This window comes from Trichomycterus rosablanca, chromosome 8 (genome assembly GCF_030014385.1).
Source record: "Trichomycterus rosablanca isolate fTriRos1 chromosome 8, fTriRos1.hap1, whole genome shotgun sequence".
In the NCBI taxonomy this organism is placed as follows: domain Eukaryota; kingdom Metazoa; phylum Chordata; class Actinopteri; order Siluriformes; family Trichomycteridae; genus Trichomycterus; species Trichomycterus rosablanca.
In genome coordinates, this window is record NC_085995.1 from 20981904 (window position 1) to 20995888 (window position 13985).

General features: G+C 40.4%; 1 protein-coding gene across 1 annotated transcript in view; it reads left to right on the forward strand.

Moving 5' to 3' along the window:
- The first annotated feature begins 5575 nt into the window (after positions 1–5575).
- Positions 5576–13985, forward strand: part of afap1l1a (actin filament associated protein 1-like 1a) — a 67998-nt gene continuing 59588 nt past the window's right edge. Inside the window, exon 1 of the mRNA XM_062999915.1 lies at positions 5576–5634. Coding sequence (XP_062855985.1) covers positions 5613–5634 — 22 coding nt within the window. The 5' untranslated portion in view covers positions 5576–5612. The remainder of the gene's footprint in view (positions 5635–13985) is intronic.

The window sequence follows — 13985 nt, forward strand, 5'->3', positions numbered from 1 at the left end:
CCACTCATACCAGCACAACACACACTAACACCACCACCACCATGTCAGTGTCACTGCAGTGCTGAGATTGATCCACCACCCAAATAATACCTGCTCTGTAGTGATCCTGTGGGGGTCCTGACCATTAAAGAACATCATGGAAGGGGTTATCAAAGCATGCAGAGACACAGATGGATTACAGTCAGTAAAAGTGGAGCTGATAAAATGGACAGTGAGTGTAGAAACAAATAGGTGGTTTTAATGTTATGGCTGATCGGTGTATATGATGTATTTGGTTGATACAACACCTGATTTGCACATTTGTTTTCCTATGACAGATTCTATTCTTGGACTTGAATAATTCTGAGACTGCAGTAGTCATTAAAAGTAATATTTTGTGTTACATTTGGAGAAACCACTTGTTATGTTAGTTGTGTTGAGCTATTTAATTTGTTCTTGTTTGTTTAGTTTACTGCAAGCAATTCAACATTTGTACTATACTGTCTCGCTAAAACATTTTTAACAAGCAATGTACTGTATATCTTCTATTTGAATAAAAGTTGGTTTCTTGTGTATTCTGTGTTTGTGTATTGGCTCCCCAATAGGGAAGATTTTCCTCAGACCTGGAACTATGCTGCCGGGCGCGTTTTTCGCCTTTCTTACCAGCAGAACTTGAATGACAATTACAATGCAGTGGAGAAACAGATACGTATATGCCTTTTCACTAAGCAGAAGATTAGCTGCACTGTTTCACAAACAAGACATGAAAAAGGCATCGGTTACTTAGTACAGAATGTCTTTATTTGTCATATTTACATATACGGACGTACAGTACTACCAGTAGGTACCTGTAAGCTGGGGTCAGAGGTCGTACAGCACCCCTGGAGCATAGAGGGTTAAGGGCCTTGCTCAAGGGCTCAACAGTGGCTGCATGGCAGAGCTGGGATTCAAACTCTCAGCCTTTCAGTTGATAGCCCAATGCTCTACTCACTAGGCTACGACTGTCACAATGGTTAATGGTCAGTGATTCTTCAAGTTCATTTTGGTATGCTGTTTAATAAATTACATAAATGATACCCCAGATTTAACTACAACTAAACATCACAAGTCACATAGAAACATTGCACAGCACTCAGGTGGCGCAGCACGATAAGTCTCTAGCACATCAGCGCCGAGATTCTGAACTCCCAGATTAGAGTTTCGGCTCTCGGTATACGTCGGTAGGGTGCTCTCTAGCGGGCATAATTGGCTAATGCCTTCGGCAGACAAATTGGCCTCCGGTCTGCTAGTGTGGGAAATGACCGGATTTAACAGAGGGGTGTGGCTGTGAAAGGAAGCCTGGTCCCAGGGTGCTTGCACAGCAGTGGAGTCAAGTCACCCCCTCCTTGGGCACCACTAGGGGGCACCAGCTGCAGATTGACTATGCTAAAGTGGGAGAAAAATGGGGTAAAATGCAAAATAGAAAGAAAATGCAGCTCCAAAAACAGGACAGACCCTTCATCATGTTTCACTGAGGGCAGCAAGCACTCATGCATTTTCAACAATTGGACCCAAATACTTTAAACATAGATTTGTTACTTTTATAATAATTTTTCACTGATCTTTATTCCAATCTTTGTAAGCTTTAGCATGTTTTAGCCTTTTCACCCTGTTCCTCTTCTGTAAAGTGGTTTCTTGGCTGCTACCCTGGACCTCTCCTGATTCTTTAAATTTCTTGACCTCTCGTGAGCTGAGTACCACATCTTGAGTATCCAGTTTGTTTGCTGATTTCCCTTTGAGAGTGGCCTTGCTGATGCAAACGTATCATTTATGTCTGTCAACATTCGCATGTATTGCACAAACCTGATGTAATAGACATTTGAGAGCCAGTGTCATGCTATTGCTCAAGTGTAAGGGTAGGTCACAATAAATACCTGCCACTTTAGCCTATAGAAGCTGTTTTTAATACTGTTACATGTAGTATTTCCTAATAAAGCAGACAGATAAGACGTCCCTAGCTGCAAAATATTTACTATATAGTGTGTGTATTGATACTGTAGTTATGTGAAATACTATTTGTATGTTGAAATATGCTTTGGAACATAGCCAAGTATATTGTGTTCCAACATAATCCTAGTTGCTGTTATATTTCTTTCTGCAACCTGTCCTGAAAGACTGATCTCATGCTTTTATTGGCTGTATTTCATCATTGTTCATCAATGTTCATTTTTTTAACAATCTTTGAAAATATAGGAGGTCCTGAAACTGAACTGCTGAACTGATGCTGAACTGCTTGCATTAGCCAATCTTTGTGCAGGAGGGGGTCTGTGCATTTTTTTTTTTTTAGAATTTGTTGGCTGTTTCAGTGCTGTAAGACAATCTGCACTGTGTATTAAACAGTTTTCTTTGATTTCTCTGTGCCACCGCCCAAACCCAACTACAGTAATTATGCTCTCAGATTTAAATAGTACACTGATCAGCCATAACATTAAAACCACCTCCTTGTTTCTACACTCACTGTCCATTTTACCATATAGAAGCACTTTGTAGTTCTACAATTACTGACTAGTCCCTCTGTTTCTCTGCATGCTTTGTTAGCCCCCTTTTATGCTGTTCTTCAATTGTCAGGACTCTCCCAGGACCACTACAGAGCAGGTATTATTTGGGTGTTGGATCATTCTCAGCACTGCAGTGACACTGACATGGTGGTGGTGTGTTAGTGTGTGTTGTGCTGGTATGAGTGGATCAGACACCTCACTGTCACTGCTGGACTGAGAATAGTCCACCAACCAAAAATATATCCAGCCAACAGCCCCTCGTGTGCAGCATCCTGTGACCACTGATGAAGGTCTAGAAGATGACCAACTCAAACTGCAGCAATAGACGAGCGATCGTCGCTGACTTTACAGTGGGGTCAAAAAGTATTTAGTCAGCCACTGATTGTGCAAGTTCTCCTACTTAGAAAGATGAGAGAGGTCTGTAATTTTCATCATAGGTACACTTCAACTATGAGAGACAAAATGAGAAAAAAAAATCCAGGAAATCACATTGTAGGATTTTTAAATAATTTATTTGTAAATTATGGTGGAAAATAAGTATTTGGTCACCCACAAACAAGCAAGATTTCTGGCTCTCACAGACCTGTAACTTCTTCTTTAAGAAGCTCTTCTGTCCTCCACTCGTTACCTGTATTAATGGCACCTGTTTGATCTCGTTATCTGTATAAAAGACACCTGTCCACAGCCTCAAACAGTCAGACTCCAAACTCAACCATGGCCAAGACCAAAGAGCTGTCGAAGGACACCAGGAAGAAAATTGTAGACCTGCACCAGGCTGGGAAGAGTGAATCTACAATAGGCAAGCAGGTTGGTGTGAATAAATCAACTGTGGGAACAATTGTAAGAAAATGGAAGACATACAAGACCATTGATAATCTCCCTTGGGGTCAAGATCTCATCCCGTGGGGTCAAAATGATCATGAGAACGGTGAGCAAAAATCCCAGAACTACACGGAGGGACCTGATGAATGACCTGCAGAGAGCTGGGACCAAAGTAACAAAGGCTACCATCAGTAACACACTACGCCAAGAGGGACTCAAATCCTGCAGTGCCAGGTGTGTCCCCCTGCTTAAGCCAGTACATGTCCAGGCCCGTCTGAAGTTTGCCAGAGAGCATATGGATGATCCAGAAGAGGATTGGGAGAATATCATGTGGTCAGATGAAACCAAAATGGAACTTTTTGGTAAAAACTCAACTCGTCGTGTTTGGAGGAAGAAGAAAAACCCAAGAACACCATACCTACTGTGAAGCATGGGGGTGGAAACATCATGCTTTGGGGCTGTTTTTCTGCAAAGGGGACAGGACGACTGATCCGTGTTAAGGGAAGAATGAATGAGGCCATGTATTGTGAGATTTTAAGCCAAAACCTCCTTCCATCAGTGAGAGCATTGAAGATGAAACGTGGCTGGGTCTTCCAGCATGACAATGATCCCAAACACACCGCTCGGGCAACGAAGGAGTGGCTCCGTAAAAAGCATTTCAAGGTCCTGGAGTGGCCTAGCCAGTCTCCAGATCTCAACCCCATAGAAAATTTGTGGAGTCCGTGTTGCCCAGCGACAGCCATATGTGACCATATGTCCTCTTTGGACCTGGTCAGGATTTCTAAACCACAAACAATGTCCAGCTTTTGTAGTCTGTGCGCGCTATTCTAAGTTTTTGCACTGATTTCACCTTTCTCTTTAGGTCCGACTTTCTCACACTTCTCTCAAAAATGCCCAAGTGCAAATGAACATTCACAGATGAATCACAGAAAAAAATCTGTGTTTTGTATCAGTCAAGATCCTTGGGAAACAGAATGTATGAACTGTAAAGAGTCAAAATAAAGGTGCCAGTTCACCAAAACACAAAACTGCAGCTAAAGGAGAGAGAGTTTGTCAGGTAAATGAACTATTTTGTGAGTTCTGGTAAAACAGAAGATGCTGTTACTGCTGCAGAGGGAGTTTTTGCATTTCACACCACAAAGCATCACAACAGCTACAGATAGACTGCACGTCTTTCTTGTTCAAAGGTTTTTCCCCGATTCTAAAAGTGTAAATATTTTCAAGTATGTATTAAGATAGTGGTTATTTTCAATGCCGTGATAATGACACATTCTGTCGAAATAGCTCTACTGATGAACTATTTTGTTTGTTGTTATTATTGTTTAGGGCTAAACACTGAACTGAAAGTTTGTTTGTTTTATTTGTTTTATTAGGATTTTAACATCATGTTTTACAGCCTTTGGTTACATCCACGACATCAGTTCACAGGGTTATATCAAACACAGTCATGGACAAGTTTGTATCTTCAATTCACTTCACTTGCATGTCTTTGGACTGTGTGAGGAAACCAGAGCACCCGGAGTAAACCCACACAGATACAGGGAGAACATGCAAACTGCACAGAAAGGACCCAGACCGCCCCACTGAGGGATCAAACCCAGAATCTTCTTGCTGTGAGGCGACAGTGCTACCCACTTAGCGACTGTGTAATAAGAAAATCTGGGACAGTTGTGGCCTAGCGGTTAAGGTACTGGACTAGTAATCCAAAGGTTGCTGGTTCAAGCCCCAACACTGCCAGGTTGCCACTGTTGGGCCCTTGAGCAAGGCCCTTAACTTTCAATTGCTTAGACAGTATACTGTCACTGTACTGTAAGTCGCTTTGGATTAAAGCGTCTGCTAATGCTGAAAATGTAAATGTAATGTAAATGTAAAATCTGACCATTAATGCATTGGTTAGTTGTCTAATATTTAACCCCCCTACTTTTTACACATTGTCAATGTGCCACCAATTACATTAAATTACTTTGCCAATGCAACCTTCCACCCAGTGCAGGTGTCTGTCATCCTGACAAGTGTCCTCTTTTTTGAAAAGCAAAATATGGTCATCGTATAACTGGGTGGCTCCGGGCTCACCATGACCATGAACATAATGACGCCGTTTGTGAAAGCGAGAAAACGACAGGTGAATAGAAACCGGTTGAGTTGCTGCATTAGGACCCAGCGGCTTCTTTAGAGCATCCGTTGGAAATGAACGTGTGAGCTTTGTGCGAGCGAGCGTGCGTGTGTGCTGAGTGAGAGCAATGCTCACGCAGAGTTTTACTTGACGCTGCAAACATGGAGGAAAACAACAGTAAATGTAAGTAGCTTGTATTCTTTTTGATGTAGTTGTTTGTAAACACTTTTTGGATAACGCTGAGGAGCTCATATATGCAGGTGAAATGAGTTTTTAAAACATTAAAGCAGTAAGACTGACGACCAGTGTTTTATTTTTTTATTTCAATATTGTATTGTTATTGTGTTGGACATTAAAATGTGTTTTAGTTTAAGATGAGAAATTTGTTAATATTTAAAACCAGATACACTATGTATGTTTAGTTTGTGTGGTCAGCTCTTCTGTCATCCATTTGTATAGTTTGTTTTATATATATATATATACAGTATATATATATATATATATATATATATATATATATATATATATATATATATATATATGTGTGTGTGTTTCACATATATATATATATGTATATATATGTGTGTGTATATATATATATATATATATATATATATATGTACATACACACATATATACAGTGGGGTCAAAAAGTATTTAGTCACCCACTGATTGTGCAGGTTCTCCTACTTAGAAAGATGAGAGAGGTCTGTAATTTTCATCATAGATACACTTCAACTATGAGAGACAAAATGAGAAAAAAAAATCCAGGAAATCACATTGTAGGATTTTTAAAGAATTTATTCGTAAATTATGGTGGAAAATAAGTATTTGGTCAATAACAAACAAGCAAGATTTCTGGCTCTCACAGACCGGTAACTTATTCTTTAAGAAGCTCTTCTGTCCTCCACTCGTTACCTGTATTAATGGCACCTGTTTGACCTCGTTATCTGTATAAAAGACACCTGTCCACAGCCTCAAACAGTCAGACTCCAAACTCAACCATGGCCAAGACCAAAGAGCTGTCGAAGGACACCAGGAAGAAAATTGTAGACCTGCACCAGGCTGGGAAGAGTGAATCTACAATAGGCAAGCAGGTTGGTGTGAATAAATCAACTGTGGGAACAATTGTAAGAAAATGGAAGACATACAAGACCATTGATAATCTCCCTTGGGGTCAAGATCTCATCCCGTGGGGTCAAAATGATCATGAGAACGGTGAGCAAAAATCCCAGAACTACACGGAGGGACCTGATGAATGACCTGCAGAGAGCTGGGACCAAAGTAACAAAGGCTACCATCAGTATACACACTACGCCGAGAGGGACTCAAATCCTGCAGTGCCAGGTGTGTCCCCCTGCTTAAGCCAGTACATGTCCAGGCCCGTCTGAAGTTTGCCAGAGAGCATATGGATGATCCAGAAGAGGATTGGGAGAATATCATGTGGTCAGATGAAACCAAAATGGAACTTTTTGGTAAAAACTCAACTCGTCGTGTTTGGAGGAAGAAGAAAAACCCAAGAACACCATACCTACTGTGAAGCATGGGGGTGGAAACATCATGCTTTGGGGCTGTTTTTCTGCAAAGGGGACAGGGCAACTGATCCGTGTTAAGGGAAGAATGAATGAGGCCATGTATCGTGAGAATTTAAGCCAAAACCTCCTTCCATCAGTGAGAGCATTGAAGATGGAACGTGGCTGGGTCTTCCAGCTTGACAATGATCCCAAACACACCGCTCGGGCAACGAAGGAGTGGCTCCGTAAAAAGCATTTCAAGGTCCTGGAGTGGCCTAGCCAGTCTCCAGACCTCAACCCCATAGAAAATTTGTGGAGTCTGTGTTGCCCAGCGACAGCCCCAAAACATCACTGCTCTAGAGGAGATCTGCATGGAGGAATGGGCCAAAATACCAGCTACAATGTGTGCAAACCTGGTGAAGACTTACAGGAAACATTTGACCTCTGTCATTGCCAACAAAGGTTATGTTACAAAGTATTGAGTTGAACTTTTGTTATTGACCAAATACTTATTTTCCACCATAATTTACAAATAAATTCTTTAAAAATCCTACAATGTGATTTCCTGGATCTTATTTTTTCATTTTGTCTCTCATAGTTGAAGTGTACCTATGATGAAAATTACAGACCTCTCTCATCTTTCTAAGTAGGAGAACCTGCACAATCAGTGGCTGACCAAATACTTTTTGGCCCCACTGTATATACTGTATATATATATACACACACACACATATATGTGTATATATACGTATACACACACACACACATATATCATATATATATATATTAGAGATGGGACGATCGATCGGCTATGAATCGGTATCGGCCGATTTTTAATCAAAATATGCTATCGGCGATCGGCCGATATTTCCTAAATGTAGCCGATCCGATCGTGTGATATATAAAGATCACGTTAAGTTAACAGCTCAGTGGATTGATCCAGACTTTGAGCTACGAAGCGCCAACCATCACATCACCATTCATCAACCATCGCACAGAAACTATCGTGAAAGCTCTTCATGACCTAAAATAACATCATTAACGTTGTGCATCATACATACGATGTAATTTTGCTGATTGTAATATTTACTTTAAAAAGATAATTCAACCCGGTCACATCTGAGTCGATTCTATCAGCACGTTATATAAACTCCTGGTTCACTTTGGTAAATCGTAAGCGGTTCTTACTTGTGATGTAGATGAGAACAGAAGACGTTACAGAGCCAATCAGAGGCAAAAGTTTATTCATTACCAAATTCGTTAGTTCAGGATCATCTGCTGAACTTTTAGAAAACTTTTAGCTCCTTAGACGGAACGAGTTTGACTCGGTTACAGATCTGTGGTAATAGCAGTTTAATTAAGCTTTTTAATGAAGCTTTTTAATGTAAGAGAGTCACACAGAATGTTCTGTAGTAGCTGGTGTTTATTTAAAACCACGACATTCAATTAATAACAGTAAACACGGAGAGATAACTGAGAAGAGAATCTTACGCTTCGCGAAAAATGAATCGACTCGTGAATCAATGAATCACTTATAGCGATACTGTGAACAAAGCGTCTCTTCTAAAGGCACACACACACACGCGCGCGCGCTGCTCCGGTTTATCTTCACTGTGAGGCTCTTTTTAAGTTTATTTATTTTATTTACTGCTACATGGACAATTTAGTATCTCCAATTCACCTCACTTGCATGTTTTTGGACATGGGGAGAACATGGCTACTTACAATTTCTCAGCACCCCGAGCTGTAACATAAGTTTGAAATTGAAACAGTGAGGAAAATCCAGCTAAACACAGATACATGTGGATGCTTTCAGACCGTTAAAACACGCAAATGCAGTTTCGTCTCATATTCGCACTTTGATGACATATTACCGCACCGCTCAAGCCAAGCGCTGAACAAAGAGACTCTTCATTGTTAATTTTTTTTTTTTATTTAAAAACATTTTTTCACAATTTAGTGTAGTCAATTTGTCTTCCACTGCTGTCCTGTTTTTTGCAGTTGAGGAGGGTATGTTGCTGCTTAACTGAACCCTTTTCAATATTTAAAATATTAGTATAGTATCATTAGGTGAGTGTAAAAGAGTGATTTAGAGAGAAAGTGTTACACTATTTTAGAGCTACCACACTAAAAACCCTATCCCCTATAGTGCATAGCCTAAAAGAAGGAACAGGCAGCAGATGATCGTCTGGTGATAGTTGTATAGTGCACACAAGTGAGTATGGATGGAGCAGACTGAGTAGATAGGAGGGGTTCAGATCATCAGACCATATAGACGAGAAGAACAGTGTAATTTTGTTTATAGAAACTAACAGGGAGCCAATGTACTGTAGATGTTTGTGGGTGGGAGTCATGATGAACACTGGTAACTGTGTCAACCTGTTCAGACTCTGATCCCAGAGTATGTAGAGAACAGTATTGCAATAGTCTAGAAGTGACAGACGTGTGGACAAGCATCTCCACTGCAGAGTTGGAAAGGTCCAAGCTATTTAGAAGACCAGCCTGTATGGTTGGCTGATTGATTCAGACCAATCAACTAGTCAGCTGGGCTTAGTATTCAATTTCCCCAGAGCTCTAATTTCAGGTTGAAGTCATCCTCATTCCTTCATTGTTTATAATAACTTACCCTGTTTTCATACGGAGCTGAGTTCTAAGCAGACCTCCCATGGTGAACAGTTTGTAGGTTTAAAATCCCCCACAATTTCTTCTGTTTCTTTTGTTTTAGTAGCTGATGTTGAGCCTGTAAGTATAAATAATGGATTGCTGGTTTGTTTGTGCATTTATAGAAACAGATTTTATAGTTTTATAGTTTCCAGTCATAATACATTTAAAAAATAGCATACAGAGGTTTTTGTGGTCTAAATGAAGTTAATCTGATTGATTATCCAATAAGCTTGATATTGCTATGGACTTTGAGGCTGTAAATATGATTATCAAAATCAGATTGATGTCGCTCAGGTGACGCAACGGCCTATTGCGCTGACCCACTTCTGAGATCCAGGTTCGAATCTTAGTGGTGCTTTTAGTCAGCTGCAGATCTACACAGACATGACTGGCTGTGTCTGAAGCATTGTGATGGATTGGCACCCTACACTCACTGTCCATTTTATCAAGTCCAGTTACCATATAGAAGGACTTTGTAGTTCTACAATTACTGACTGTAGTCCATCTGTTTCTCTACATATCTTTTTAGTCTGCTTTCACCCTGTTCTTCAATGGTCAGGACCCCCACAGGAGACCAGAGCAGGCATTATTTAGGTGGTGTATCATTCTCAGCACTGCAGTGACACTGAAATGGTGGTGGTATGTTAGTGTGTGTTGGGCTGGTGTGAGTGGATCAGACACAGCAGTGCTGCTGGAGTTTTTAAATACCGTGTCCACTCACTGTCCACTCTATTAGACACTCCTACCTAGTTGGTCCACCTTGTAGATGTAAAGTCAGAGACGATCGCTCATCTAATGCTGCTGTTTGAGTTGGTCATCTTCTAGACCTTCATCAGGGGTCACAGGATGCTGCCCATGGGGCGCTGTTGGCTGGATGTTTTTGGTTGGTGGACTATTCTAACACACCACCACCATGTCAGTGTCACTGCAGTGCTAAGAATGATTCACCACCCAAATAATACCTGCTCTGTAGTGGTCTTGTGGGGGTCCTGACCATTGAAGAACAGCATGAAAGGAGCTAACAAAGCATGCAGAGAAACAGATGGACTACAGTCAGTAATTGTAGAACTACAAAGTGCTGATAAAATGGACAATGTGTGTTGAAACAAGGTGGTTTTAATGTGTAAATTGTATGCAGTTTAGAACAAGGCTGGGAGTCGTGTGTCCTACATTGACTTGACTATTTTTACATGTCCATTCCTCAGGTGCACCCTGCATCCTCTCTTGGTTCTTGAAAATAACTCCAAGCCACTTAGTTACTATTTGGTAATACAATGAAAACATCCGGCTCTTTTCTTCTCAAGAATATCTGGAATGGAATTGGGTGGATTTTTTGTCTCTATTTTGGTACAAGTCTGATTACATGAATCCTAAAGAGAGAAAAAGTCAATCCCATGGGGAGCATGCATATTGTTCCTGTCTCTATTTTTAAACAATGCTGCTACCAAATTGTTGCAATAGAAATGACCTGTTTCCTCTAAGCCTTGTCTTATTGTCTTAAAGTGACTGTTGGATTCAGTTATTTTAGTTGCTTTGAGTAAATTTCAGGTGTTAAAAAAAGAATTATTATTTATATAATTACTATTATTTATGGCATTTGGCTTGTTTAAATTGAACATGTAAATGCTTCTATGGTTGAGTAACTAGACTTACTATGAAACACTGGACAGTATAGTTAGGGTGTCTAGAGATGCAAATTTGAACTTATGACCATTAGTTAGTCAGTGATTAACCATCAACCGAAAAGCTATCCCATGACTGCTAAATCTGGGTTTGAATCTTAATGGGGATATTGGCCAGTCAGGCGTCTACACAGACATAATTGGGTTTGTCTGAGAAAAAGGAATGGCCAAAGTCCTGCAAAGGATTGGCACCTTTTGTAATCCTGGTTTGCATCCAGTGTTTCCGGTAAAACCAGATCTGCCACAACACTGACCCTGAAATTAAATAAAACAAAAGTCTTTATTAAAAGAACACTGTTTAAAGCAGAGAACATGGCTGTGATGTAGAACAGTAAGACAAATAAATACATCTTGGCAGGTCATAACAAGGGCTAACTACATTTGGTAATTAAATAAAAAGGAAGAGCTTGGAAAGTTGAAGCTCTTGAATATTACAGCATTAGTGTAGTTATCTACCTTTCAATTGGGACATGATATACACCGACCAGCCATAACATTATGACCACCTCCTTGTTTCTGCACTCACTGTCCATTTTATCAGCTCCATTTACCATATAGAAGCACTTTGTAGGTAGGAGTAGGTATTATTTGGGTGGTGGATCATTCTCAGCACTGCAGTGACACTGACATGGTGGTGTGTTGTGCTGGTATGAGTTGATCAGACACAGCAGTGCTGATGGAGTTTTTAAACACCTCACTCTCACTGCTGGACTGAGAATAGTCCACCAACCAAAAATATCCAGCCAACAGCGCCTCATGGGCAGCGTCCTGTGACCACTGATGAAGGTCTAGAAGTTGACCAACTCAAACAGCAGCAATAGATGAGTGATCATCTCTGACTTTACATCTACAAGGTGGACCAACTAGGTAGGAGTGTCTAATAGAGTGGACGGAGTGGACACGGTATTTAAAATCTCCAGCAGCGCTGCTGTGTCTGATCCACTCATACCAGCACAACACACACTAACACACCACCACCATGTCAGTGTCACTGCAATGCTGAGAATTATCCACCACTTAAATAATACCTGCTCTGTGGTGGTCCTGTGGGACTCCTGACCATTGAAGAACAGGGTGAAATCAGGTTTTAAAGTATGTAGAGAAACAGATCGACTACAAACAGTAATTGTAGAACTACAAAGTGTTTCTATATTGTAAGTGGAGCTGATAAAATGGACAGTGAGTGTAGAAACAAGGAGGTGGTTTTAATATTATGGCTGATCAGTAAGTTTCCTGTTTAATGACTTTACAGTTTAAATGATCCAAACGTTAAAAGTTTCCATGTTTAAGTCAGTACATTAGCACAACTGCTGTACAGTGAAGGTACATTTCACATTTTCAGCACCACTTACTCTACAGTTGTAAAAAAGATCACACCATCTGTTGTAAATAAGTCTAAATGCCAATTTTTTCGCCAACATTATTCTTATAACATTGATTGATTTCTTTGTCGGTCAAACAGTTAATCATTCCCAGCCCTGGTTATCTCAGTAAGTGAGATCAGGTAGGCGTACAGGAGAAAATCACTCTCCCTATGAAGCTATTTTATGTGTGGGATTGTTGTTTCATTCGAGAAGCTCTACTGAATCATTTTTATTGTTTCCTATTCAAACTGTGAGCATATGGAAGAGCTTATGAATGCTCATAGAACAAAGATGTCCTGTCTTTAAAATCTCATAACAACACGTATCTAACATGCATATAGACTGCTACTCTCTCTCTAGTCTAGCACCTTAACTCGGGGAGTCCTTAAATCAGCAGCATCTTACAGACACGAGCGCTGAACAGATTGTTTTTGTTTAAGTTTTTGCATGTCCGAACCAGTTGGGATTGTGATTGTAAGCGCATCAAGGCTGCAAGTCAGCACAAAGCAGTTCATTCCCTGCGGCTATGGGGAATGCAACACTAGTAATACACAGATGAAGACTAATCAGCTGAAACCTGACAATACTGAAGTTGATCAAGCATCTGTTGGAATTTCATCACTGATAGGAAGTGATAGATTTAACAAGTGCACACATTTGCAACACATGAAACACTGCATTTAATCACCATGAGATTTTGTTACTTGTTAGGTACAAGATATGGTCTCTCTTATGTAGCACTTCATGATGGTCCATTGGTGCAAATACATATTAGGGATGTAAAGGTAATTGTCATCAGTGATTAGTAATACCAATACCAATACTACCCTTTACTGCTGACTGAGAAGTGCCACAACTGACACACACCCCCTTCGACACGTGTGCAGTACCGACTGCATCTTTTCACCTGCACGAGGCGAGCTCATCTGCGGATCAGCTTTGTGTACGGAGAGCCACCCCCTGGTCAACACATTATTCCTTGACTTTGAACATGCGCCATCAATCAGCCAGCAGAGGTTGTAGCTGCATCAGTTATGAGGAGCCCTGGTCTGGCTTTCCCACTCTGTGTGAACAACAGCCAATCATTGTCCATGTAGCCATGTACATGTAGCCAATCATGTAGATTGTGGATCAAGTGATAAAGTATAATATATTCCAAAAGATTCTAGTTTTCTTTAAAAAATGAAATAAAATTCTGTATTTGTGCTTATCTTTTATTTATCAAAATAATGAATGTCCTTTTATTTCTGAGGTAGGTACAAACTATGCAAAACAATGCTGCACATTTCCCTTTTTGTGTAAAAGAACTG